This window comes from Tyto alba, unplaced genomic scaffold, assembly GCF_018691265.1.
Source record: "Tyto alba isolate M040663 unplaced genomic scaffold, T.alba_DEE_v4.0 Super-Scaffold_7, whole genome shotgun sequence".
In the NCBI taxonomy this organism is placed as follows: Eukaryota; Metazoa; Chordata; class Aves; order Strigiformes; family Tytonidae; genus Tyto; species Tyto alba.
The window spans coordinates 28,129,872-28,157,688 of NW_024881328.1; the positions used below are offsets into that span (position 1 = coordinate 28,129,872).

General features: G+C 40.4%; 1 protein-coding gene across 6 annotated transcripts in view; it reads right to left on the reverse strand.

Moving 5' to 3' along the window:
• Positions 1-27,817, reverse strand: part of PIKFYVE (phosphoinositide kinase, FYVE-type zinc finger containing) — a 77,715-nt gene that overhangs the window by 2,925 nt on the left and 46,973 nt on the right. For 4 of the 6 annotated variants that reach the window (XM_042784410.1, XM_042784411.1, XM_042784408.1 and 1 more), the window contains 19 exons: positions 26,957-27,135; positions 26,368-26,481; positions 24,958-25,066; positions 24,691-24,845; positions 24,061-24,151; positions 23,002-23,062; positions 22,255-22,398; positions 21,969-22,089; positions 20,769-20,864; positions 19,963-20,046; positions 19,419-19,510; positions 18,812-18,976; positions 18,163-18,222; positions 17,545-17,721; positions 16,909-17,012; positions 16,517-16,645; positions 14,909-15,170; positions 12,684-12,758; positions 8,042-11,709 (listed from right to left, as the gene is read on the reverse strand). In XM_042784410.1, coding sequence (XP_042640344.1) covers positions 11,594-11,709; positions 12,684-12,758; positions 14,909-15,170; positions 16,517-16,645; positions 16,909-17,012; positions 17,545-17,721; positions 18,163-18,222; positions 18,812-18,976; positions 19,419-19,510; positions 19,963-20,046; positions 20,769-20,864; positions 21,969-22,089; positions 22,255-22,398; positions 23,002-23,062; positions 24,061-24,151; positions 24,691-24,845; positions 24,958-25,066; positions 26,368-26,481; positions 26,957-27,135 — 2,334 coding nt within the window. In that variant the 3' untranslated portion in view covers positions 8,042-11,593. Of the gene's footprint in view, positions 1-5,342; positions 11,710-12,683; positions 12,759-14,908; positions 15,171-16,516; positions 16,646-16,908; positions 17,013-17,544; positions 17,722-18,162; positions 18,223-18,811; positions 18,977-19,418; positions 19,511-19,962; positions 20,047-20,768; positions 20,865-21,968; positions 22,090-22,254; positions 22,399-23,001; positions 23,063-24,060; positions 24,152-24,690; positions 24,846-24,957; positions 25,067-26,367; positions 26,482-26,956; positions 27,136-27,817 lie in introns of those variants that run through there. The other 2 variants (XR_006164581.1, XR_006164580.1) reach the window with 2 other exon arrangements.

Below are 27,817 nucleotides of genomic sequence, written 5' to 3' on the forward strand. Positions count from 1 at the left end.
TTTTGCATCAAATTTTTAAAATTTCTAAGCTAAAAACCAATGGAGGTATATGGATAAAAAAAAAAAGAGCTTCAGAACAGAAAGTGCTAGAGCTATAGATGATATAAATTTCTCAGGTTTTCCATCTTTTAATTTTTTTATTTTTTTACCAACTGCCCTGACAATTTTCAAATAAGTAGCTTTGCAGAAATGCAGGGAGTAATAAAATATTGCGTTTATTCCTAGCCATACAAATAAATAAACTTTTTATACAGAGCTGTATCTCCAGCCTTCTTTAAGGACAAATTCACATAATTACAGGATCCAGTTTTTACTAATCAAGGGTTAAGCTAGTTATTCAAGACACTTCTGGAGCAGCACTGTTTTTGAAATAAGAACATCCTAAGCCAGGTCCCTCAATTTTCAGTTTTTTCCTGCAGAATCACAGAGGTGTCAGCATTGCCTCTTTCTTCAGAAATCAAATTATAAAACAAAGAAACCCCACCACCAAACCACATCTCTAAATACAATGAAAAAGTGTATTGGTCAACAAGTATTTTGGAATATACTCCCCTACCCCCAATGCCAAACATCGTTCAAAACAAGTTATAGTCATATTTTAGTAACTTTTGATACTTAAGTTCATTTCATATTTTAAAAAGAAAACCTTCAAATTCACGTATCCTAAACAAAGTGGAAGATTAATCCAAAACAATAGATGAATAAATGCTCTGATTTTAAATAATATTCCACCAGTCCTTAGTCCCTCTCTTCCCTCCTGAGAGTAAATTCCAATTTTACTCTTATCATATGACCAAGATTGTTCCACTTATCCCTTTAGCTACCTGGAGGTAGTGTTTATTAACCTTTATTCTTCACTCCTTTCATAGCCCCACTCTCTAGTGTGACTGTTCAACTGGGTGGACAAGTACAACCACCTGTGGGTTTTGACTGAATGCTACAAAATCTCAAATCAAGTTAAAGCAGGGCCCGAGCATGCCCCAAGGCCTCTCTTGCTTAGGGATATTAAGTAAACATTGGCAGCCTTGCCAAATTTCTCAAATTACAGGCAGCAGACCATGAGGCCGGCCTTGTACATTTTCCTTCTCATGTAACTACACATGCACAAAGGAAGTGCAACACATAATAAAACACAAAATACGTGCATGCTGTACCTATGGAGGCCCAAGGGCTTTTAAATTTATCTTTTGCATCCCATTTTGCTTTAATTAAAAGAACTTCCAGGGCTGTTTAATGTCACTGAACTGAGTAGCTATCGTGCCTTGTACTAAAACAACAACGTTCCCAAGATATGTTTGGCTCCATTAGCTTCTGCTGCTACAAGGCATAAAAATAGAATAGAGAAAATACATCAAGTTTCAAGCAACATATTGGTTTTATATAGTCTGCAGTTGGAAAGATCATGTTTTGATTAAACTTAGAAAGTTCAATTTTTTCCATTCATGGGTGTGCTTCAGGTTTAATGACTTGTAGAAGTTAAAATGTTTTAATACTTGAAGTTTTTGATAGGAATGCCCAAAAAGAACATATCATTTACTGAAACTTTGCATATGAAAACAACAATGTTCCAAGTTCAAATACGTTCAACCTTGGACTTCTCTCTATGCTAGAATTCATTACTGATTTTTTTCTTCCATCTATATGTAAACCACCACACTTCGGATAACAAAAAGCTAAAAGTCATCAATATGATGTTAAGTATTTACCCCCAAACATTAAACAGACTCCTTGTAGTGCTAATTTTCTAAACTCTTAGACTTCCCTATATGTTACTAGCTGCAAAAAGAAATTAATGACAGTTAGTTGGGCATAACGAGGAATGTTTCCTATATGAATGTTTATGATCAGTGCATTCTGCAGCCTATTTCTGGACTAAGACTATAAGAGTCATGTCTGTTAACATTTGGCATGTATTGTTCACAAGCCAACACATCTACCTTATTTAAATGTCAATGTTTCAGAAAACATTCAAGAGCTGAAATAAGTAGGGGTTGCGTTTTTTTTAGAATATGATACACAGTAAAAAGCTAGTTCTGGTGAATTCTTACTATACAACTGAGCTGGAATGGTAAATACTGTCCTGAGGAGGTTGTCTGCTTTCTAGGGCTTAAGGGACAGAAAGCAGAATACTGTTTGTCCATAAGGCAGCTCAAACTTGCATGAAGAAGAAGATATAATTTCTTCATATTATAGGCTACCATGGAGCCATAAAGAATAACCTAATTCTTTCATTTTCCATCCTTGTCAAGTACCAGACATGTTAAGAACAACACACTAACCAGAACTGATTACAGATCCTTTCAACCATTAGAAATCCATATGGCTGACCTGGAGTTTCCAGAAAATAATTTTCTTCCTATAGTATGTGTTCTAGATAGTGTTTATAATCCTGGTAGAAAAAGAAAACATTTTCTTTCTTGTTATGTGCATATGTGTACGTTAAACAATCCCAGTTATGCCATCCTAGATTTCATCAAGTAGCTAGTTTACTTTTGGTATGTCAGAAGATCTCAGCCAGTTCAGTAATGGAAACTCACATTCAGGATACTATGTTTTACTTTTGCTGAGGCTACATTAGAAAAATATCCCATGCAAACAATGGAGAAAAGTTACTATATTCCCATCCTGTCTCTGCAACTGTAATTCAATGCTCTTTTCAGTAATTATGTTCACTTTATTATCCTGCTTTTCATCACTGGATCATGAGGTCTTGAGTGATTTAATTATTCCAATTATATACTAGAGTGACTGAACTGTGTTTAAAGTGCACAATTTCTTCTGTTCAGGCTTAGAGGCTGGAGCTACACAGAAGTACCAGTATGGCTGGCCAGCTACTAGAGCCAAGATGTACCAGTTGATGTCCTGTCCTGCTAGGCTTTGTTCTTTTTTAGCATAAGCACGCTTTTGTGCAGCTGCAGCTGTAGGGTACCCCTGCTCCACAGCCACTGCTATTAGAGTAAGGCCTATGTGGGGAGCCAGAGCTGTCATAACATAGGTCTTTGCTTACAGCATCACGTAGGATGTAGTGACTCTCTGTAGGATGTGGTGTTACATGCACAGCTGCACTGAGTTCAGAGAAGACAGGTAAGCAGTGTCACCTTTTCACCTTTCTGTTCTCAAAGTGTTTGAGGGCTAAGATACAGTATGTAAGTGTGCATGTGCACTACACAGAAAAGACCAGATTCTTGCAGGACTTTGTACTTATATTTCTGTAGCTGAGAATAAAGGGGCACCATACTAAATATAGCAGAAAAGAGCAGAGCAGAAGTGTTTCCTGCTATTTAAGATTGCAAGTGAGTCTTAACTGTAGGTATTCTGCACAACTTTTACTTCAGAATGTTATCCTGTTGCAGAATTAGGAGAGCACAGGGATCTAACAGGCTAAAAGCTAAGTAAATACTGCAACATATATATGGGTACTTAACAAAATGCCTTTGAGGTTTTGGTCAAGTGAGAGACGCAGATTTGATTCTGAAACCAGGAGTCCAGATTTTTTTCTGGTAAAATAAAGACAATGGCAGTAATCTCACTGAACTTACAGAACAAGTTTTTCTTAAAGAAAACATTCCTTGGCCTTCCTCAGAAATATCTTTTCAATGCTTTTGTACTTGCAGAAAAAGCAGAAAAGTTCTGTTACTGTGCATACCAGTGTGGGTCATCAGAGGTTATACTACAACATCAACATCTGAATGTACAGAAAAAAACTTTTTCCTTGCCTGTACCGAAAAAAATACTGTGTGTATAAACATGTAAACACTTTATTTTACAACATAGCATCAGTACACTAACACATAATACTTGTGTTAATCAGTATTAGTAATTTTAACACCCATTATAGAATTCAAAGTGGGCATTGGTATTTTGATCCTTAATTGCCTTTGCATCTTTAACACAGGTTGGCATTACTTCATCAGTTCACTGCTCACTCTCAGGTTTAAACAGTACTGCGTAAATATTCTCTCTCGGGGATCCATATTAGAGTGTGTACCAGGTCAGTGATCCCAGCCTTCTCTTTCTGCAAAAACTGGCAGGGACTTCCTAAGTATGTGCTGGCTCCGCAGCCAGCCTTAGGTAAAACCAGCTTCAGTCATTTAATTGCCTTTAATTCAATCCTTAACATATGCCTTCATTTGCTATATATTCTGTGCATATAAATAAGGGTGCCTACAGAAACTGGATATGAAAGTATGTATCATTAATTTGTTTTTTAGGGCTGCTAGGCTTAGTGTACTATTCAAGAAAGGGCAGAGTTGCCATTGCCAGTGAAAGGAAGCGAGCTCTGAGATAGGAACACAGAGCTGGCTGCTGTTTTGACAGACAACCTCAAGCACACAAGAGAGCTCTAGACAAATACTGCTGAGAGATATTGGAAGAAAGTAGGGGTTTTCCTCCAGAACTAAACAAGTAATAGTAGTCATGAATTCTGACATTCCTATGGTAAGAGTAATCACTATTCAAATACTATACTATATTAAACCACTATTTACTGTAGAATACATATATAAAAATGCATTATTATAGAAATATATCTAACTAGCAGATAATGTGAATTAAAAAATTATTTTCACTGTACAAAACTTTAAAAAAGAATACTTTGTTCACATCACAAAAAAAATGTACAGTGGTTTTGTGCAGACATACTGAGATCACCACTCTGTTCTTGCTATTTTGGATGCAAACTGGGAAGCAAGTTTCACGGGCCCAGGATTTTTATTACAACCATATTTTCTTTCACAGGATACAGCCGTCATGTTTTTACCAACTGTAGTCACTAACAGAAAAGATACCTGTCCTCACTGAAGTACATTCTTCAGAGGTAGATTCTCAGCACATTTAAACACCAGGAAAACAATACAGAACTGCCACTAGGATCACATTCTCATACAATTTTTATATTCTGAGGTAATTTAAGCAAACAGAGCAAGCCTTTGCACTAGATGAATTGAAGAACTGGATTGCCAGAAAATGGCAGTGATGATTCAGGATCTGGTCTCCTGCAGGCCCTCAACATCTTATATTCTACAAGCAAAGCAAAACAATCTGTAATCTGCTGCTGTAACTACAGTAATCAGTGGGTTTTTCCTTACACCTACCTTTTCGGTGAAAAGAGCTTCCTAACTGCAGTAAACTTTTAAATTACTTTGTCCCTACACCAAACTGAAATGACAGCATATGGGACCTTGTCATACATGAAGTTCCATTTTGAAGAAAAAGTCAAGGAAACTTAATTCAAAACTACAATTTCAGGATTATGTGCAGGTAACCAGAAGCTAACCACCTGTAGGGAATGGTAGGGAATACTTCTCTGTAATTTACTACTACGGCTACAGGCACACTCTTACCTGTTATGCAGGGGGAGGGTCCTCATTTTTCTTTTTGACTTCAGCAGTGTTGCTTTGTGCCTCTTTCTCCCACCTTCTCTTTATCAGCAAAATCCCCACAAAATCCTCAGAACTGAATGTAGGATTCTTCTGTTTCTGGCAGCCAAAATGCACCCTTCTGTAAAAAAAAAATCTTTCCAATGTGATAATTGGCATAAATCAGCTTTTATTCTCTTCTGACATGCTTGCCTTTTTACATGCTTGCTATTTTCCCCACACAAGTCAACTTCAGCACTTCAAAGGTGAGGCTATAATTACTAAGCCTCGACATCTCTCCTTCAGAATGGCAATGAGATTTTACAACTCATCTTGCATATTTACAAATAGTGCCAGTTCTGCCATCCTAAGAATGTTGACTGCAACAGCCCTTTCACTACCCAAGCTCTATTCTTTCCTCTCAGGACTCCTCACACCACATAACAGCTCCTGCTTACATAGCACACTTCTCCAGAACTTGTTTACTTAATACAGCTGTAAACAACTGAAGAGAGTCAGAAGACCGCTTTCTGTGGCTGCAAGGACTAAGGACTAGTTAGGTAGCTTTCAGCCTGGGTTTAAAAAGAGCCTTCAGATTAGGACCAGAGACCTTATGTCAGCTAATTCTGATAACACAAGTTTACCTACAAAGATGTAAGAGCAAGGCCTCCAACCGAGAAACTACATATAATCACAGGATAGGAGGTGCAATGAAAGGAGCTTCACAGATGACACAGACCAGCAAGAAAGGATCTCACCTAAGGAAAAAACGCAGAGGGAATAAAGAGCTGGCTGACTGCTAACCACTCTGCTTTCATGTATTATTGCAATCTACTGCAGGAGTTGAACTGAGAAACAGCCTCTGTAACTGGCACAAGCTGTGTGAACGAGCACAGTTTTGTAGGATGATAACATTGTGCTTTTGGAAACACGGAAGAACTCCATCTTTATGGTAAGAAACTAGCTCGCTTGGAGCTCTGCAAAGCTTAAACTCATTATGCAGGATGATAATAATTCATAACCAGCAATATTTCAAGCATTGGTTTTCATCATTCAAACCAAGCATTGCTTTCTGCCCTCATACACGTCACTTGGTATAGGACTCATGCCACGAGGCAGGAGAGGCTGGAGAACAAAGCTTTGTAACAGTATGCACATGTGGGGACTTGTTCTGACTCTGCCAGATTACCAAACAAGCCCCCAACCCACTCTTACCTGTTCCTGTCATCCTTCCATCTTTTCAGAAGCAGGCTCTGCTCCGGGCACACATTTAAAGATACAGAAAAACCTCCTCTTGCCAAAAAATGAAGTGGTTTATTTTTGTTTCTTTTTGTTCCTTGCAGAGATCTGACAACAAACCATGGCTCCACAGCAGGAACTTGGGGACCCTAGATTCCTGTTTTGTTATTACTTTCATGGCAATACTAGGCTAGTATCAGTGTCCAGCACATCTAGATCTTGAATCTCCAGTGCGCCAGATTTCCAGTTCTGTCCCCTGAAAACAGGGAGAAATAAGGGATGGCCTGTTTTTTTCCCAATTATTGTGCAAAATTACTCTATATCTTCACTGACTTAAAACCTCCACACTAAACCCAAGGTACTTGTTGCTTGTGTATCTCCACATTATGACACCACAGGACTCAATTTGAGACATTACAGCATGGACTGAGATGGTGAATCCCAACTTTTTTTTTTTTTTTTAAATAGTAGTGTTGTCTAAATCAAGGTGGTAGCAAGGAAGTTGACCCATGTCTCGTATCATCAGTTACATCAATGGAAAACACATGCAATTACAGTTTCATTTTCAAATACTGACTTCAGTACCGAAGTTTCACTTAGAGCACAAACTCTTGCCCTTTACTAGGTGTTGGCAGTCCCACTTGTATTAAAGCAGAGCTGTTCTGATAACTGCATCTGTGCTTTTCGAATTCTTGTGAGAAGCCCCACAAATCCCACCATTCAACCTTACACCAGCACAAGGCAGCACTGCCCCTGAATTGAGTATTGCACCTTTTGCCTTGCTCACACCCCCTTGGTGGGACAGTTTCCAATGGAGTTTCATACTCACCTGGTAAAAGTGGTGATGGCAGATACTACAGGTAAAATCCTTAAGTTTTAGATTTTGAGTTTGATATTCTAGGGACCAACAAGTACACTTCCCAGAACTAATCATACATCATTTTTAACTTTAAGAGAGAAGGTTATTATATACTAGATTCATATGAAGCAATCGAGATATGCCATTAATTTTCAGACCTCCTTGGATTTTTTCTTTATCGAGTCCACTTAAGAGACGACTACAGAAATACCTGCAGATTTTTCCTGAGGAACGCGTTCCACCTCTTGGAAGAACTGGGCCATGGCAACACCATCATCTGCTGGACATAACTGACTCCCTGTCTCACGCAGCACTGTGTGTTGAAAAGCAGCTGGGGAGAAGGTGGGAGAAATGCGTGAAAGGTTGTTTGGACATGCTACAGCCACTGACCTGGAGAGCAGCCCAGAAGCCCTGCTTCATTAGAAGAGACGAGCTGCAAGGTATAGAGATGACAGACATGCTTACACTGCACACAAAGCTGGCAATCTCCAACAGAGCAATTGCTGCAGATCAAGCAGAGAGCTTAGCCTCTGAACAAACAAATGCTGTGAGACCTAACTGCTCCACCACATGGAATAGACTCAAGTATATTTTAGTCAGTTTATTTGTATATATATACATTACATTTTGATTTTCCAGGTAGTCAAGGCAGTTATTCTCAAATAGCTTAGTACATCAATTTTATAAAATACACCTGAACCAAGGTAGGTTAGAAATTCATACATTATGGTACATTAAGTGCTTTGAATAATGATTAGTCTGTCCACCTGCTAGTGAGCGATTCATTTGGTTTTGGTCATTCTCACAGAGGAAAGTCCACTCCACAGGTAACTCCCCTAAGCCCTGCCCTTACTTAACCAGCAACAGTCCCTCATGTGCTTTTGGGGGACAGGATCTATTGCTGGGCCACTACAAGGCATTCTGCTGTCTACATGATGACTGAAAGCAAGTCATCACTTCTGACTGGGACAAGATTTAGATATTTGTCACAAGGCCTCAGATCAAAACAACAGAAGAAAAAGAGCCAGTGTAGCTCTGAAGAAATGCAGTCTTCATGTTTGCAACTGTGATTTGCTTACACGCATATATGCTAAGCCTGTGTTACAAAGAAATAAAAAAACTCTAATCAAAAGGCTCGTGTAATTAATACCTAAGACGTTCTAGGACATCCTTAGGCATGCTGCAGGGACATAGACCTAATACAACCGCACAAGGAGCTCTCTCATAGATCTCTTCTGCATGAAGTATTGCTGTCCTTTTGAGAAAGTTAGCTGTGTAACAAGTGAAATGCCAGGATAATTCTTATTCTTTAAAAGGAATATTTAAGGAGATCTGTTCAACTGCTGAGATTTGACCTAGAAATGCCTATAGCTTTACATCACATGGCACCCAAAGATGTCCCAAATCCAGTTAATATTGCAGCTACTGTGTTACCCACAACTAGTATTTTGCTATTTAGATTAGTCCTGACCAGACTACAGTATCAGCAACATGCTGACCCAAAGTTAGATGTTGATGCCAGCTCAAGATCACTCCTGCAAATCTGTCCAACTGCTGTAACTTCAGCCCAAGAAGATCACAGTTCACATGCCGGGGCTCTGCGTTCACAGGCTGCTGAACAGCTGGCCAGGGGAAGGTTCTCTCACTTCCACAGTGCTGAGGGCCTCATGCCGTCAGGTACAGGGAACATTAGAGTCAGCTGCTTGGGACTCTGGAAGACAAGCAGTATAGAGGAGCTACATGTCACTGGAGTAAGGGTTACTGGTGACAGGACAGGACTAGCACATCACAGTTCTACATCAGCCTAGTGCAAAAGCCATGACACTGCCCATATTCATATACTCCATCAATCAATCCACATACTGACAAAGGTGGAAAATAACATAACCAGCTGCTATTGGGTCACCTTAGCTGGTCAGGAAAGTCAAGTTTTTTTCCCTGTAAACTTTAGGAGGGGAAGGAGGAAGAACACATGTAAACTTTAACTGAGACTGGAACAGATCCGGGCTGCATGGCATGCTCTTTCACATCAATGGACGAAGACAGAATGCAGAAGCCACAGAGGTGAGAGTAGCACTGAGCTGATGGACTGGTTGGCTCCTCAGTACACAAGGCCCCCCACACAGCTAGCCATTCTAGGAGTACATTTGAACGCAGGAGGCAAGATGTGTCCCAGAGGTGGTCAGCTGTAGCTGATGGACTATGTTGGACCAGAAGGATTCTGGGCCAGAGGAAGCAAGAAGTGCTATGTCATCTTTCCACAGCATACATCACTGCAGCCTTGGAAACAATGATTACATTGTACAGAGGAACTGAGAATACTTTCATCTCTGCTGCTTCAAGGTCAGCATCTTGGCTCTTCCTCCTGTCGGGCTTTGCAATAGGGTGGGGAAGACTTCTTTCAACACAACTGACTGTTGCCTCCTGGCAGCTCGGACCTGAGCTGCACTAGTTGTTTTTGCAGACAACAGATCAATTCTCACTGCTGGCATTTTCCTTTCTCAGTGCTGCCCAGATGTCACTCCTGAACAGAGCCACCACCATCTGCTACAGAAGAAAATACTGAACATAGGAGTGAACAAAATTCATATTTCAATCCATAGTTACAGTGAAGATGGCATTACCAGGCAACTGGTCAGAATGAGCAAGTGGTCATAAAGAGCTATACTGTCCCAGAGTCCATGTTCGTTTGAAGTCCTTCCCTCAGAAACTAGAAGTCAAAGGACAGTATTCTTGCCTCCTGAATTCATAAAACCCCCTCTTATTTACTGGCCTATAATATAGTGAAACTAAAAAGTAAACTCATCACCTACAAAACCAGGTAAAAATTAATAAAAATGGAAAGAAGTGCTTATTGTCACAACAGAGATTCACAGATCCCTGCACATCTTATCCATTATACAAGACACCTGTTGGTTCAGGCTTTTCTTTTTACAGAAAAAGATGACTACATTCATCTCAGTGGTGCAAAAAAAAAAAAAAAAAATCTAATACTGCTGAAGAGACAGTTTTTCCATTGGGACTGCACAGCGTGATGAGATCTGGATGCTCATTCTCATCAGCATGTCATGAATGCAAGAAAAACATTCTCCTGGCAAAGTTTCACCATGAGGTAAATGCATTATTTGAAAGTCCTGGGGATGTGAAATGGATTTGAAGTGATCTGCCAGGAAGGATGGTTTCATTAAGGAGAAAGTTGTCACTCTAAGGCAGTATGCTTCATTTTGTCTATCAACTTAGTGCCTTCTGCTAAGGAAAGGGTTAACCAGCTTCATAACTGTAATTAAGCAAGTCTTGTTAAATTAAAGGGTATATTATTTTTAGTTACCTGTTTCCAGGGATTTGGGCAACATTCAGATCAAAATACTGTTTAGGATTGAAGGGATATGTTTGGGGTTTTGCAGCGTGCTGATGACTGACAACCCATTTCTATGGGATTCAGCTAAAATGAAATTACAACAGATAAAGACAAAGTTGTATTGCAGTAATACAACTTAAAAGATGTAGTGATATGGCATAGCTGTGGAGCTGCCTTCTAAAAAAAAAAAAAAAAAATTCCTGTTTACAGAACCCAGGAAAAATTGAAGCTATAGAGCATAACCAGGACAAGTTATTCATGGATCCTAACCAGGTCAGCTACAAACCACTGCAACAATAGCAGAACTCGGGGATTAACTTCATTCTTGTCTCACCCACCCACACACATAGAGGGGGATTTATTTCACATTTGCAGTACCACACATCCACTACAGAAACATGAGCTGCTAATATTCACCACCACTTAGTCTGTGCAAGACTTACAGAGATCATGTACTTCTACACCATCATGAACTGAACAGTATCTGTTTCAGTAATCTTGCATGGAGATAGCATCACCTTCCCTGCTGACAGAGGGAATGTCTCTTATCAGTGCCGTTCAGCGGTACCTTACAGCTTCAATCCTTAGTGAGGCTGGTTCACTTATCAGCCTTCGAGAGGATTAAAGTGCAACAAGCAGATTTCACACTTCACAACATGATGCACACAGTCAGTGTAGACATGGAACTGCAATCCTCTTGCTTACTGCTGGACAGACCGCAGAAATAGAGTGGCCTATAATGTCATTGTCCTCTTGTGCTTTCCCAATATGGGATTTAGCTTAGCAATTCAGGCCCAGTCCTGTCCAGTGGTCTGGCACCATCAGGAAATACTTGTCCATAGCTTCACAAAACCTGGTCCGGTAGAGCTCCGGAGAGACTACGGTTGGCATCTTACCTAATGTGTAAAAGTCAAGCAGTTAGAAATGGTCTAAAGAGTATACTGCAATACAGACAGATGTCACATGAGTTTACAACACCAGACAGCAAAATCATGAAGGCATACTGTGCATGGAAGGGTCTTGGAACCAACAAGCATTATCGGCTGCCCTTTTTTTTTTTTTTTTTTTTTTTTTTTTTAATTATTTTTATTTTAGACATTGATGAGAGAAGACAGATCAAGGACTGGACTCCAAACACTGAGTTGAGATACCTGAAGTTGGAGGAACCATTCAGGCTTTTTAGATCAGTCCTGATCAGTTTGTTTCTTTTACTCTTCTCCTGTTTAAGGTCTGAGGTTTTCTAGCAGAGATGCTGATTTCTCCCATGAAGAATTTCATTCTATGGACATGTTCTTATCTTCTTCAGACACGTGAGCAGTGGTGCATCAAGTGTTCCCCCTCCCTTCTCCTTCCAGCTCTCCTACTAATACATGGCCAACACTAGGCAATGCTGCATAAAAGATACTCTACTCACTACCACAAGGGAACTACTCAGCTCCTCAAAATATGGGCAGTGGTCAGTCATTTGCTAAGTATTTCTCCACACTAACATGTCAGAGTATATCTGGTTTTCTGGACTCAGAAAACATCTTCTGAAACCAGCCAGAAAGCTTTTTTGCTAGTATCTCTACATGGATGACTTAATTTGTATGTGAGTAGTTGGTAATTAAGAAACAGAAAAGAACAATCTGATAAGTAGGTGACCTTTACTCCATTCCCAGGAATTACAGTACCTACAGGGTCAGTCACGGAGGCAGATCAACGTATTAATTTTTCTGAAAGTTGTTATTCCTTCCCCTATTCTGGACAGCTTAATCTAGTGTTGCAAATCTGTATGGTGGGGAAGTTGTGGTTTTATTAGCACAGTTATTGGAATCTTCCAGGTAATGAGGAAACATAATCGAAAGTTTTGCTTTCATTCTGGACTTACCTTGTCCTCCCAAGATGCCAGTTGACTTCACCACCATTTCAAGCTTTTTGTCCCAGGTAAAAGTGCGAATATAGTCTGTTGCAATAGAAAAAAAGAAAAAAAAAAAAAAAAAAAAACACAACAAAACACACACACAGATATGTGGTATCTGCTATAATCCAAGTAACACTGTTCTATAATGAATCTACTTTCCCTCAAAAAGGGCAAGCAAGCAGTAGGCTTCCATAGCCAGAACGTCAGTGTTCCAGTCACCTCACTTCGAGTATTGATTATATTGGGTAGGGTGAATACAGTATCTCAAAAGCCGAGCAAGACCACAGTCAACTCTTCCTGCCTCTACAAAAACAGATTGCCCAGGCACGCCTGTCCTTATCCATGTTAGAGTTTCAATGCCTGATCCCCATCCCAGAAACATATCAAGAAGCTGTAACAGCTCCCACTACTTTACTGCAACTGCTAGCAGCATCAAGACTTGGACATGTATCCATTTAAGCCAGTAGCATTCCTCATCACTGCAGCCACCTACAGGTTTGATAATGGAAAGCAAACACTTTTGACTTCATGACATGAAGGACTGGAAGCACCACCAGTGACCCCAATTGGAAGAGGGGGCTGCAAAGAGAAGACTGTGCAATTATTTCCAAGCCCCTTTCAGAAAAAGCAAGCTCAGTCATTACCTGCACATAAGCATTTTGGTCTGCAAAGCTGAAACTGCAGTAAGTTAAGTTTTTCATTACTGAATATCATTATCTCTCATGTAATTATACAATTTTGAATTTACTATTTCTAGATTTACAAAAGGCCATGATAAGCATCCACATTTCACCTCAGCTGTGCTTTACACAAAAGTCATCTACACCTACCAATCTTGGGACTTATCCATTTATCTGAATACACTTTGAAAATGCTCCCTTAGAGTGATTTGGAACTGATATAATCAGTTTGTGTACTGTCACTTCATGACCCAAGATCCAGAGCCCCACACAACAGGGCCTAAAATAAAGTCTTCACAGCTCCTCAGACATAACTAACTTGTTTTCTGTATCACATTAAGATCTAAAATAAGTAGAGATTTTGACCTCAGATTCAAACCCAGTCCAACCTAATGATTTTTAGTTCCACCCCTGCAGCAAATTTAGCTTGAGTACTTTGCAAGTTCTCAGGGTATCATTTAGAGAACATTGTGATAGCCTGATACAGCAGGCATGTTCTCTCTTTTTGAAGATATTTGTGTTAAGCAAGCTCCTTCAGATCATGAACAGCTGTTCTTATCACAATGAAGGAACTGTTAGCTTTAAGAATCATATAAAATATAGTCTTTAATCAGGTAAGACTTTCCATAGGACAGCAAAAAGCCACATGTACAGAAGGAGCAGAATCTCATCCCACGTACCAAATATTCAAGAGCCTACAAAACTAGAAAGCAATAACAAATTGCAGTTCTTTGTAGCTGAGACTTCAAATCTCAACTAGAAGTATTGTTGGAATGGCTTTCAAGCTTTATCAGAAAAAGAATAATCCAGACCTCCTGGTTTTAGATCTTATCTGGAAGCATTTCTGAGCTAGGTTTCAAGAGCATCTAATTTCCAAGAGTCCCTTCCACATCTGGCAAAATGGCTTCATCTCTAAATATTTTGCACAATACAACTTTCACTTGTTTAAAGATGAGGCTCCACTTTCCAGTCACAAGTCAGAGGATGCGGCAAGGTAATTACTGAGTTGCCACCCATGTTATCCAGGTCAAAGTACATGATCACAAGTGACCTCATGATGTTTAACTTCCCAATTTCAACTCTAACAACATTGTTTCTCCTTAGATCCCCTACACACAAGTTCAAATTTAAATGGTTATGTAAACATTACTGAACTTAATTGTAAAGATTAAACACATAAAAGCATACAACCAAACCCCCCCTATTTCAACTGGAATCAAAGTGTAGGTTAAACACAAATTTGACTGCTTTTTCACTACCTGTGAGGCCTCCTGCGTATACTTAATAAGGCAAATGCTATCACAAGCCTATACAAGAGCTGGAAAGAAGACTTCCTGCTTCCACTTTGAGCACCCAGGAGAGGGTGAGGGTGGTATTCCATCAGGGAGAAGACAAGCTTTCCTGACACACATCTCTCTGGTGGTGGCACAGTTCTAAGAGTACTATAAACACTTAAACCAGAAGAAAGCAGTTTCACCAGCTGAAAGCAATAAAATACAGAAGGCAACTTACCAATGATCCCAACAACAAGCTCATTGTTGGCATCATCACGACCCACCAGCAGGGAATAGTCGATGATGAGGTGGCTGGAGAGGAACTGGGAATCACTGTGTATGGAAGCTCTCAGCACAGCCTTGCAATGGGAACGGATGTACAAAGGATTGTCTCGGACCATCTTTAGAAGGTTCTCATCCAGCAGGACTACATCACAGCTTTCTTTGCCTGTGTCTGTTTTAACATTTCTATTCCGGAGGGAGCCCTTTAGGTCAAAAACCTGCAGATGGAGAATAGCACTACTTTGTCCCATTGCTCTGCAAGGTTGAAGATTTCAGCATACATAACTGCAGTGTTCGAGAAAGCAGAATGGCAATGTTACTCTTCCCTTCTCTGCAGAAGGAAAACAGTTAATAAAAAACATTTTCGTACCATAAAAATTAAAGTTTCCAGAGTGGAGAGTAGTATGTAAGCCTCTATGAAGGCTCTGCCACTTCAATTCACAGATTTTAGCCAAGTTATTTTATTAATATTTAGCCTAATTTAAGGGGAAAAGGGTGTCCCTATTTCTACATCGTATGGGTAAACTCACTTTTCCAGCCAGCTTCTACAGACACAAATGCTGTCTACAGACAAAAGTAAAGTCACTGTAAAGAAAGGTGGGTCTTGCATGAAACACCGTTTAACATCTGTTGTCAAGGCAAGAGACGGACCATTATTAGATTGGAAAGAATCTCTGGAGGTCTCCAGTCCAATGCCCTGCTTGAACCAGGTCCTATTAGAGAAGGATGTTCAAGCCCTGCCCAGTCAAGATTTGACTAACCTGAGGGATAGAGTCCACAGTCTCTTTGAGTCTCTGCTCTGGTGCCTGACTGCTCTTGTGATTTAACAGACAAACAAAAAGAAAATCCACAACAACATTCTTTACCTCTAACTAGAATTCCCTCAGTTCACTTCCTCACACAAACATCCCTGTTTGAGGTCAAGCACCAGGAGGGAAGGTGGAAAGAACTGATACTACCTAGTTTTGGAAGCAAGATTATTTTGAACTTCTGTTTCATCATCAACTCTGTATTTTAAGATAATTTTTCCCTGGTCATTTTAAGGTCTTCATTCTACTGCCGCATAAAGATCACTTTTCCCTTACTAAGAGCAAGACTGAATTCAGAATCTTGTCCCACAGATGAAGTGGTTCAGAGAGAAAACAGCGGGTTCAAAACATTATTAGTTTCCCCCCAACTACACAGTAGATCACTATGTCCATCGGTGAGGCTCTCCTAAATAAATGAGTTTGTAATCCCTGTTAGTTCCTCTAAAAGCTGTGTGAAAAGGCTTTACATTTTCCTAATTAGGTTGGCAATACTTTTTCTCAGACACTGGAGATGCAGGGACAAACAAGACTTCTGAAAACTGAAGCCTGAACTATGGCTATTTGAACCAGCCAATCTAGGGATGAAGTTACCGAGGATAACATAACAAGGAGACAGGCACGAACTGTCATCTTTGAGCAGTGCTAGATGCAGACAGCACATGTAAAGTTAAAAGTTACCTAGATGGCTACTGGTAACCCTGCTGTCGCTCCCAGTCAGAACTGCACTGCAAGGGAACAGAACACTCGGTTCCTACCTGAGCCATTTTCCTGCCGTAGAAAAGATTTTCCATCACAAGTAGATCCAGCTTCTTCTCAGTGTTGTTTTGAGAGTTCTTGTATCCAATTCGATATACCCCAAGGATTTTGGCCAGTGCTGTGGGCTTCTGATGAAGAGAAGACATGGGGTAAGACCTCTGTGTACAGGCAATCAGCAATCAAATACTAGAGGTGTTACTGTTCTGACTGACTGTATTACAGCTTAGAAGCTCTAGCGGAATTTCCACTTTTCATCTTAAAAACACATTATTAGCAGAAGTCATACCCTCTGACATTTTCTTTTACTTTAATTTAAGGGCTAAGTGGAAACTGTTACTAGTCTGTAAAATACAGATCACTGCCTAAATAAAATACACTTGTTTTTAAATACCTTCTGCTGAACTGCATTAATGATGTAAGTGAAGTAGTGTGGAGCAAAGTCAAGGAATGACTGGACTTCCAGACGAGGCATCTGCTTCAAGATGAATCTATCATCTGTTTTAACATCAGAGGCAATAGGGTTACATACAGTAAGTGATGTATTCTTTGTAAGTTCTTTAGGACTGTTAAACAGCTGAAGTGGTTGGAAAATTTAAAGGACTACAATTCTCTTAAATCCTTAGCTACAGAAGTTCATTTCTAGAAACTTTTTTACTTCATACATTCTGAATTTCAGCCTTCCAGCAAGTCAGGGAAAAAAGACTGCCTGAGGTAGATTTACCTCAGCTATATGGGCTTCTTACACACACAACAGAAACAGCCTACAGACTCTTCCATTCAAGACTTCTTTTAAGTAAGGGCATAGAATCAGACAAAGTTAAAAAAAAATCCTATAAATCAACTATAGCATATGAGATTATTCAGAAGATTATTAAGAAGCACAGTCCACTTAACTTTTAACTCTGAGTGGCCACATCACAGTCAGCTACCCTCTGGCTAGACGTAATCAGGGATTACATGACACACTGACCACCACCATCCCCAAATAATACCCTCTAATTACAATGGGGAAAGAAGTTTCATTTACCATCAGTCACATAGAATGCAGCCCCAGATTTGCCACCTCGCGCCTGCCAGGGCATAGAGTGAGAGAGGGATCGGATGAAGTCCTCTTCACTGCTCCCCAGTATCACTTCACGCATCTTGTGAAACTCGCCAGCATAATAAATCCGGCAATAGAATTTGGCATTTGCATCTGAAAACTCTGCAAAAAAAGGTCCTCCTTAATAACAGCATGACATAGTCACTGACTACCTGAGATGGCACCTAAGGGATTTTACTGATGTCTAGAAGAATATTATTGTGCTAAACATCCCTCGCTCATGCCTATTGTACTTTGGAAGTTTAAACTAGCTGTATTTAAATGGAAAACTCACAGGAAAGTCAGCTCCCTTTAGTTTAGTTCACAGTATATGTCATGGAAAAGTATCAAGGCAAAAGATCTATTTAAAAAAAAAGTTTTATGGGGTATTTTTGCAACAGAGAGATTGATTACAGTAAGTAAAAATCACATCGCTCTGTTCTTGATTTGTTTTTACTTCCTGCCCAAAACAAAAAAAGAATTAGCTTAAAGATTTCCATTACATTTGCATGAAGAAAGGAGTTTGTCAGCTAAGACTTCATGTTATTATTTACAGCTACTCACGAAGTTCCACATGGGGATTCACCAGTTGTTTCTTCTGTCCATCTCCTCCATCTACGTCATCTGAAGGCATAAAGAGACTATTCAGTCAAGGTTGTTCATTATTGACTTACATGACTGAAAAAGTCATGTAAGATACTACTTGTAAACTCACATTACAAGAAAAATATTTTCTTTTTTCAAGGATACAGAGGGAACTACAGATAGGGAATTAGGGATACAGCTATAATTGTATGATATAATATGTATGCTAGAAGGGCACTACTGTTCATGGGACACCAAAGTACAAGCTTTCTTTTTCTCTTCATTCATTTTCCATGAGCTGAAACAATGAAAGTTAAACATGAAGCAAGGAAGAGAGACTGGGCTGCTTGACTAGAGTCAACTCAATCCAAAGGCATTCAAGCAGAGACTGCTCAACGTCCCTGTAGTTACCAGGGCTTGAAAGACCCTATTTCCCTTCTCATAAAGCAAAGCAATGTCTTTAGGAGAAACCTACATTTGATGCTCAAATTATTCATTGTCAGTGCATGTTGAGTAATCTTGGACTATTAAAAAAAAATATGAGCAGGAGTGCATTCTGGGCCTTACAAATATGAATGATGTTTGGAAGAAGTAACAGCCCAAGACAGAATGAACTCAAGTCTTGTACCTTGAGGCTCTGCTCCTTGGTTTTCAGCTCCCTCTTTGCCCATCTGTCCAACCTGGTAGTAGGCACTGTCAGCACCACGTAAGGTCTCTTTCTTCTGGGAAGAGAGGTCCGGGCTCTTCCCTCCCGTGCCACGGAAGAAAGATAAAACACCAGATGGTTTCTTTGCTACAGTGAAAAGGAATAAAGAAGCTGGCCTTGGCATTTCCACAGGCAGTATAATAAAAGTATGACTCTCATGAGCATTCTCCATTCCTTGTTCTAACTAAAGGAATGATGTCATTCAACTGTTACTCATTTGCTATTCCTCAGGCAACCAAGGTCAATCAGGTTAGCTGATTTAGCGTTCTGAGTAGCATTCTGGAATGATGAGTCATTTGAAAACACAGACCAAGCGTGTGCTCCTTTAACATAGAAAGAACATCACTTCTCCATTTCAAAATATATTAATTGCCATCTTTTTAATGGCGGCAGTGCCAGAAGAGGTCAGAACATATTATGGGCATCATACTCTGCTGAATAGGCTAGACTCAAGAACAGCACAAGGTCCACTACATCATAACATATTTAATCCGGGAGTGATAGTATGATTTTGGCAAAATGGTCTTACGCTGTTCTGGTTCTGCATTGCGATTTGAAGGACCCATGTTAGCGTCAGGCAGGCGGACAGGACTACTGCTCTTTGGCTTGCTGTCTGACATACTGAAAGGAGAAAGAAAAAAAAAAATCATAAGCCCAACAAATACTGCCAGCTGAGACACTTGCTGTACTCCTGTACATTTATTTCTCCTCCTTGTCTAACACTAAGTATTGCTAAGGGAAAAGGACACAGTTTTAAGTTTTCTTCCTCCACCTCCCTGAGAAAAACCTCTCAGGGCTCCATAGCAACACTTCCACCCATCACCACAGGAAAGGCAAGCAGGCCCAGTAATGCCTACAACGCACACAGTCACGGGATCAAGTGATGGAGCCAGCACAGTCCCTGACATGAAATGAAAACTCAGGTACTGCAAGTACATGTTGGTTACAGATTCCATCAGAAAGCAGAGACCCTAATAGAGGCATATTTTGAGGGTCCTTCCCCATCCTAGTTTTGGCTTATTCACTACAATCACTGTGCCTTCACTCTGTGTACTGTAGTTCCTGCATGTAACCTGTTTGGCTGTAGTCCTTCTTCACAACTGTTCTTCAGAGATGCTTTGGACAACTCATCCAGGGCATTTCTGTACTCTTTGCAGCTGGAAAGAAAGAAAGAAAGAAAAAGTTAGCTGTTCTCTGGGGCACTCTAACACCAACCCAAAGATTCAGTTCAGAGACAACCACAGGAAACAAAAACTGACAGTAGAAAAACCTCTCCATTTTTTTCTTACAATTAGAACTTACTTGCCATAGAACAGAAGCTTCTCTAGATCATACTGCAGGAAAAATCCCGCCTTGTTCGTCCTGCTCCCACAATTTAAGAACACGTGCCTTTAAAAGTCTGCTGCCTTGTGACATGCAAACCCCAAGATTTACTGAAGCAGCTGGTTTGGAATGCTGAGTAGTAAGTACCAAGAGCTGCTACAGCTGAAGGTAGGCAAGAGACAGATTGCAGTATGAATAACTAACTGTTGTTCCCTAGCTCAGCTGCACTTCCTCCAGGCTGGAGAGCTGAGCAAAATTTAGTAGCACTTCCCGCTCTAACAATATCATGTTATAGGGACCGGTACACAATGAATTCATTGTTGTGTACTAGAGTTGGGCAAGAAAAGCCTGAAATCCAGTTGCAAGTTGGAAAACCTACTTCCCATATCTCAGTAGTAAAAGGAGAGAACTCCAGCTCTGGCAGAAACACTCAACATAACTGAGTGAAGAAATTCTCTCATATTTGTTCCCTACTATTAGGATTTAAATATTCCTTGCACAGAAAAGCTGCAAAAGTACAACATGTGTCAGATTAACAGCAAGATCACACCAGTACCTGAGAGCAAAAGCTATGATGGAGCTTGGTTCTTTCTCACAGACTGCAATAGGTACACGTTCATGCTCATACATCAGGTAGTGCTTATCTGGATCACTAAAGGAAAATTACATAGGGAGACTGTTAGTAGATCATAAAAGTTTGTGGAAAGGAAAGGTTAAGTTTGGGTCAAAAAACAGACCTCATCACTGCACTCCCAGGCACAAACTGCAAGTCTCAGCATGGAACCAAAGCTCCCCAGATCAGCTTCACCCAATAAACTCATTCATAGCTATGTGGTTAAATCTAAACGGTAACACGTTAGGACAATCAGCACTTCAAGCAAGATGCTTATATCAGAAGTTAGAGTCTATTTCTATTTAGCAGCCACTGTTTCTAATGGCACCAAAGCCTGCCCAAGTTTGTTCTGATTGTCCTACAGCATGGCCTGCAGGGTGAAGTTAGGGGACAAATCTGGACTCTTCTGAACAAGCAGTTTATCATAGAAAAGTCCCCAGAACCTCCTAGGTTTCTGCAGGATTTTCTTTTACTCATCTGTAGGGTCCAATCATTTAACTTTTACCTCATTAGGCTACAGTCTCCACTACTACTCTGGAGGTAGGATTCAGAAGTTAAACTCAGGCTGCCAAATGTTAGGCTCATGTCAAACAAGAAACACTACAAAGCACACAGACCAAGTAGCCGAAAGACTTTCCAGCCTGCCCATTTTCACATGAGAGGGGCACTTGAGGGCACATGCAGTAGCCATTGAACCTGACCTACACCCAGACAATGCCAATTTGAGTCCAACCCTTGGAAGCGGTCTGGAAGCAAAAACAAGAGGCAGGCATGTAGCTTTAGTAAATCTTCGCTAAAGAAGGATGTTTCTGCTCCCTCCCTGCAGCAATAAAATTAAAAGGCACCTTTCTCCCTGTTCCCCCCTCCCCTCAAGAGTTCTGAGGAGTCGTGCCTGCTAGGATGAGGAGAAACTGATAACATATATGCACAAGAATGGATCATTAATAGCAAAAGCAGGTAACCTAGAAAAACCAAGAAGGGACACAGAAAACTTCTTGCCTTTAGGAAGTTCTATAGCTTATTCAGAGGCAAACCCAAGTGATGACTTAAATTATATACTGAGCAAAGGAAGCATGCACAGCTCTGTTTGCAGTTTGACTAGGCTGCTAATTTTGCACATTGTATATATTATGCAGTACTTACAAGGGAAATGGAATGGGGTTATAGCTGTTTCCCGGCAAAAAGTTAGCCAAAATAGCTTTCATAGTAGACTTCTCCTTCACTTGGCTGTCTGTAGATCCCAATGAGTGTCCATCAAACACATCTGGAATGAGATAAGTCTGCATCACAACATCAAACTTTAAGCTGTAAATTCAGAAGGGAGGAAGATTGCCAACAGAGTTACCAGAACTGCTGTTTCCTAAATGGTTCTCATATACTTGCCACACAGAAGCAAGAGAAAGAATACAAGATCACAACTAAACTATACCTTCAGAGCTGCTTGTTGTGTCCTGTTCAGACAGTGTGTTGGCACCAGTCATGTGCTCCGATACAACCTCTGGAGGGGTGGGCAGCTGAAGATGGGTGGAGCCTGTGGAGCTCTGACTTGACAAAGTAGTCAGGAAACGATCCTCTGAGAGTATAAGGACAGTTAAGGACAGAAGAAAGCATTTTACATGGCTGTCAGAAGTTACATTGCTTGCTCCCTGGCCAAGCTAACACCAGTGTCTACTTCCAAGAAGTTTTTGCTTAGAAAGCAGGGGTAAGGCCACCCAGAACAAAGCAATGGGCAAGCTGATCAATGTAGCATATAACCCCCAGAAGATACATACACTTATACCCACTACCTTCAGTTCCCACAAGCTACCAGTATGCCTCGCAGGTAAGAGGTCTCCACACTCACAACCACTTCACAGAAGAGGGAAGAGGCATTTCCAAAATTCCATGTAGTTATTCAGTTATTTGGAAAGCCTCTGAAAGTTTTTAAACTCAAGTTCAAAGGAAAACCCTTGCTGGCCAATTTAGTATTATTAGTAATTCAGCTTCATATTAGAAGCAGACTGCTTTTTATGATAGTAAGCTACAAACTGGCTTATTCCCATCTGACACAATGGGGATACACTGTTTCTCTAAATTATCAAATTTGACAAAGGCTCCCATGTTATGTCAGGGAAATGGTTACAGCATGCTTCTTTTGGTAGCTTAAGAAAAATAAAGAAATAAATGAAAAACAGACCTTTCTCTCCATTTTGCAGTGCTGGAGAAACATTGCGTGGGGAAGCATCCATGCTACTGATCTAGACAGAATAACAAAATACCAACGCTGATGCCTATCTTTTTACAGCTGTATTCCTTCCTCTGTGGAACACTTGCAAAAGTAGATGCACCACAACTGAGCACTCCCACCCATTGCACTGTCATTGCATCTGCTACCACACAAAAAAGACAAGGCAACAGCAACCCAGCTTCACAAGGTACTTATGACTGCTATTATCCCTGTATGCTACTTTAAAAACTACGCTCTTCTATATAAACCTACTTGCTATTAGATCAAGGTGAAGCGTGTTTTAGCATCTAACAAATATGTGTTAAGCATGAGCAAACCCAGGGTCTCATGGGGTTTCATAGTGCACCTTGCTAATGTTAGCACAATTGGGAGCTCAGCCTCTCTGTATGATGCTTATATTGTATGGCCTTGCAGTCTGGACATTTTCTCAGAGTACCAGCTCCCCCAAAGGGTGGTCGTTCAGCATGCTGGCAACTGTACCCTTAGACAGAGCTCCTGAAGCAGCAGTCCAAAATCATTCATACATCCCCTCAGCCAGTTCCCAGAGGACACAACACAGAACAGAGATGAACCTGCAAATTCATTATCAGTCCTTCCTCTGTTCTTTCCTCTCCCTCTCCAGATGTTTGGCTTTTCTTTTGCACAATGGATAAACCTGATGGGCAACAACCTAGGGTCTAACAAGGTGACCTGGTTCCTATCTAGGCATACACCTGTCAATGAGTACAGCTCTCCACTGTCAGTATGCAGATTAACACTACACAAACACCACAGAAAATCATCAAATCCTGTTCATACTTTGTCTTCTTCTGTGTTATATGGCTCTTGGTTCACATCTTTAGGAAAAGATACATATACTAACACGCAGTTCAAGCTTTTGCAGCTGAAAACTACATGATGCAGTAAAGCAAGTTTACTAAGTGACCCGCAGCCAGTCTTAAGTCTATTGTGTTGTCACAGGAAAAAAAAAATCAAATGCTTAAGTAGATTCTAGCCTGCTATTCATACCTTACTTTCTTCACCTTGCCTCAGTCTCCCAGGGCTGGGTGGTACTGATGGACGTTTTCTCCCTTTCTCTTGTTGGAAGAGGTCCTGCAATCTTGAAAAACAAAAACAAAAAAACCACCACAAAAAAATACCAAAGAAAAAATAATCAAAAGGTAGGTTACAGGTATTAGCTGTGAAAAGCACAAGTTGGGAAGTTTCTCCATACTAGAATACAGCCAAGCATGCCTTCACAAGTCTTTATTGCAAACTCAGATGGTTGCTAACATGTGCCAAAGCTAAGTTTCAAATGGCCAAAACCAAAACATTTTCTTCACCTCTGAGATAACTTCACCCAAATCATTGATTTCCTATGCTCCCCTCTCATCCACCTTTATTCAAATGACACTTTCTCCTCTCAAACCTAAGTTGTGCTCTACAGCACAATACTTTTATTATCTGGCCTCAAAAGATTTTCTGTTCAACTCAATCAGCTCTGTGGTCTTAACCAGTAGAGGACATTCAGCACAAGCTTTCATAACATACTCTACATAGCAACTGCACCACAGGGAGAGAAAGTACAAAAGAACCTCCTCCCTTCTATAACCAACGCAGTATCAGCATGGCTCATGATTTCGACATGTGTCCTCTTACCTATTATTCCAGGCTTGTAGCATCTCACAAAGTCCTTGTTTTTTAGCTATCAGAGACTCAAAAACAGATTGCAACTGTTGAGGTGTGTCCAATGATGATGAAAGCAGCCTTGCTTGAATTTTCTCAGTCCAGTTTTGAAACTCCCCCTCTTCCATCTGCCAAAAGAAAGGCTGTCAGTGTCCCGTGTCCAGAGATGACACCAGATCTGAGTGTCGTCTTCACATACTTTGCAGCCTACAGTCTGCTGATGCAGAAGTAGTCCATTACCTCCTTTTGGGCAAAGAGGTCTTCCATCTTCTCTTCTCTCGTTTTGCTGAAAGTATCCGTTTTCAGAGAAGCAAGGCGATCATCAACAGCAAGATACACTTGTGACACCCTATTGACAGGGATGCAAAGAGTTAAGTTGTGACTACTTAGAACATCTTCAACATTCTTTAATAAAAGTCTAAATGCTGCTAATGTTAGCATTAAAGAATACGAAAGAAAATACACAGCAGTTTTCTGCATAGTAGGCTGTTCCACTGCATTTGCAGGGAAAGTTGGAAAAAAATAATTAGTATAGCAGAAATCTAGAAGTTTCACATACTGACATTCCTCTTCACAACTTACTCTTAGCAGTCAAAGTTGTCAGAGAGCAATATGAGGGTCACAAACACATTAGCAGCAGAGGGGAACTGTTGTGTCATCTGTGTCTAGGAAGAATCTGGGACTGCAAGCTACACCTCCACCAGAAGGGCTCAGACAGTCGGAGTGAGTAGCTATTTCAGCCCTAAACAAAGCTCCACAGGTTCTTAAGTCAGGCAGTCACAGAGACATCAGCCATACAGGGATGCTGCCACCAGGTGGAACAGCAGTCAGGCTGGATTTAATACAGTGTCTGTCATGACAATCTCCCACATTTTTGTTCCCATGTTTAGAAGCTGTCCAGGCTTATGGTAGTTTACCTTAGACTACAGGAAAGTACCAGACTGACTGCTGTTATTATATTCATAGCTAACAAAAGTAACATCTTTTACACACCAGAGAGTTTAGTAGCCACATGACCAATATAATGAAAGCAGTTCTGTTTGGACAACAGATCTGAGCAATGTTTTCAGCTTTTCTGGGCTGAAGGCAGGATTTAAATTTGGTTAGATATTCCAAAAAGGAACATTAGGGTGAGGGTACAAAGTGTTACCTGCAGTTTTCAAATTAAGCCTTTTAGGACCATGCCCTCTGTTCCATTTTTAGTATTAGAGGGAGAAATTAGAAATACTTTAGCTGTGCTTGAAAAGGAATTTTGTAAGAGAAGGTGACATTTCAGACACCAGCTGATGGTCAACCTTTCAGTGGTTACTTAGCAACATCATTCAGAAACGTGCTATACCACTCAAATATCAGTCCAATATTGAGGGATGGTGAGTAGAAGAATCTTAGTTTCTACCGCCTACATTTAAACCAAATTGCCACCAGAATAAAAGGTGAGAGACTAGTACAAAGCAGGTAAAGTTAAATAAAGAAGATTCCAATACCACCCCCCCTTAGAAGTATATGCACATATAAATGTGTTTAAAACCATTACTTCCCTATTAAATAATGACTAAAGTCTTATCTACACTAGCAAAAATGTTTTTGTGTTCTGCTAATAAAAGTTCAAAATACAAATAAGCTTAGGAAGGCATTAAAAACAAAGCTTACTTTTGAGAGAAATCCTTCAGATCCTGCAAAATAGTAACTTTTGACGGAGCCTGTCGTTTGATGTAGATCTTGGGGAGTGGGACACACACTTCAAGCAGTCGAATTGGAGAGTAGCTGAGAAGGCAATATTACAGCTATTAACAAGCCTCTCCCCACATAAGACCATGTTGTGGCCTGTAGCCCTTATATGAAAAGGGGAGCTGTCAGCGTATCCAGGGCTATAGTTACTTTTAGCAGCAACATCACCCTGTTCATTTATCTCCTAGGCAAAAAGTAAAGCCATAGATCACGTTGTAAAAACATAATTCTGAAAGTTTTTGAAATTAGACAGGGAAAAGTATTTCCCTTCTGTATTGTGAGCTGGAGCCATCCATTCTTAGAAGCACTGCCTACCCCACCCAGGACAGTGATGGCACCCACAGTGCCCTCTGCAAGCCAGAACACAACCCTGCACTTGTGATTATAGTGCACTTATGCTATCCAATGCTGTACTCAACATGAAGGACAAGCCTAATGAACCTTTACTAGAGCTATATGCTTCACAAGTACTAGAGAGAGAGAAAAGGAATTTTTTAGCAGTGAACCTCACCTGAAAGATGCCACCATCTGATTATAGGAAAAATACTGGTGATAGTCATGGTGAATGGAATGACCACAAGGCTCTGCATTGGCCCTTCGAGTGTACTGGTGCCCATAGAATCTCAGCTCAAGGTATTTTGCAAAAGACATAGACCAAGAATCATTGGAAAGGGGAACAACTGGTGTCACCTGAAAAATTGAAAGCCAAGTGTCTTAATTTCATCCTTCAACCAAGATTAAGGACAGGCTAACCGAGAGAGCAATCTAGTATTTCTAGTACCAGAAGCACCCATGACTGAAACGTACACTAAGCAACAACAAAGATAGCATTTATGAAAAGCTAAGGCCAACACATAGTTAAAATAAATCAGATAAACAACAACTGCTAGTTGAGAATGACAAGTGTTAAGCTGGGGGAGTGCTTGACAGAAGTTTATCTCTGAGATCCTATTTCTCTCCATAAAGACAATTCCCAGCATCCCTGTCAGCCGCTGGGGTTTCATCATACACTTTTTCCCTGGTGACTCTTCAGCTACAAATACATTGGTATTGCTCTGCAATGTATGTCAACTTCAGCACTGCTTGCAAGTTTTGAGTAGCCACTGCTTTATACATACTTAAGAGCCACAAACTTATTAGTGTTTACATGAGTACATAGACATAAAAGGTTATAGAACAGGAGTAAACACAGCAGTGTAGGACTTGCCTTCAGCAATTACACTAACTTCCTCTAGGTACCTTTAAACCCAACACCCATGTTTAAGCCAGCATAAGTACGTGAATTGAGTCATCCACATGAGTAATTGAGATGTTTTGCATTTCAGGCACTACATGAATCTTTTTTAATTAAGTTTTATTCTTGTCTCTTTGT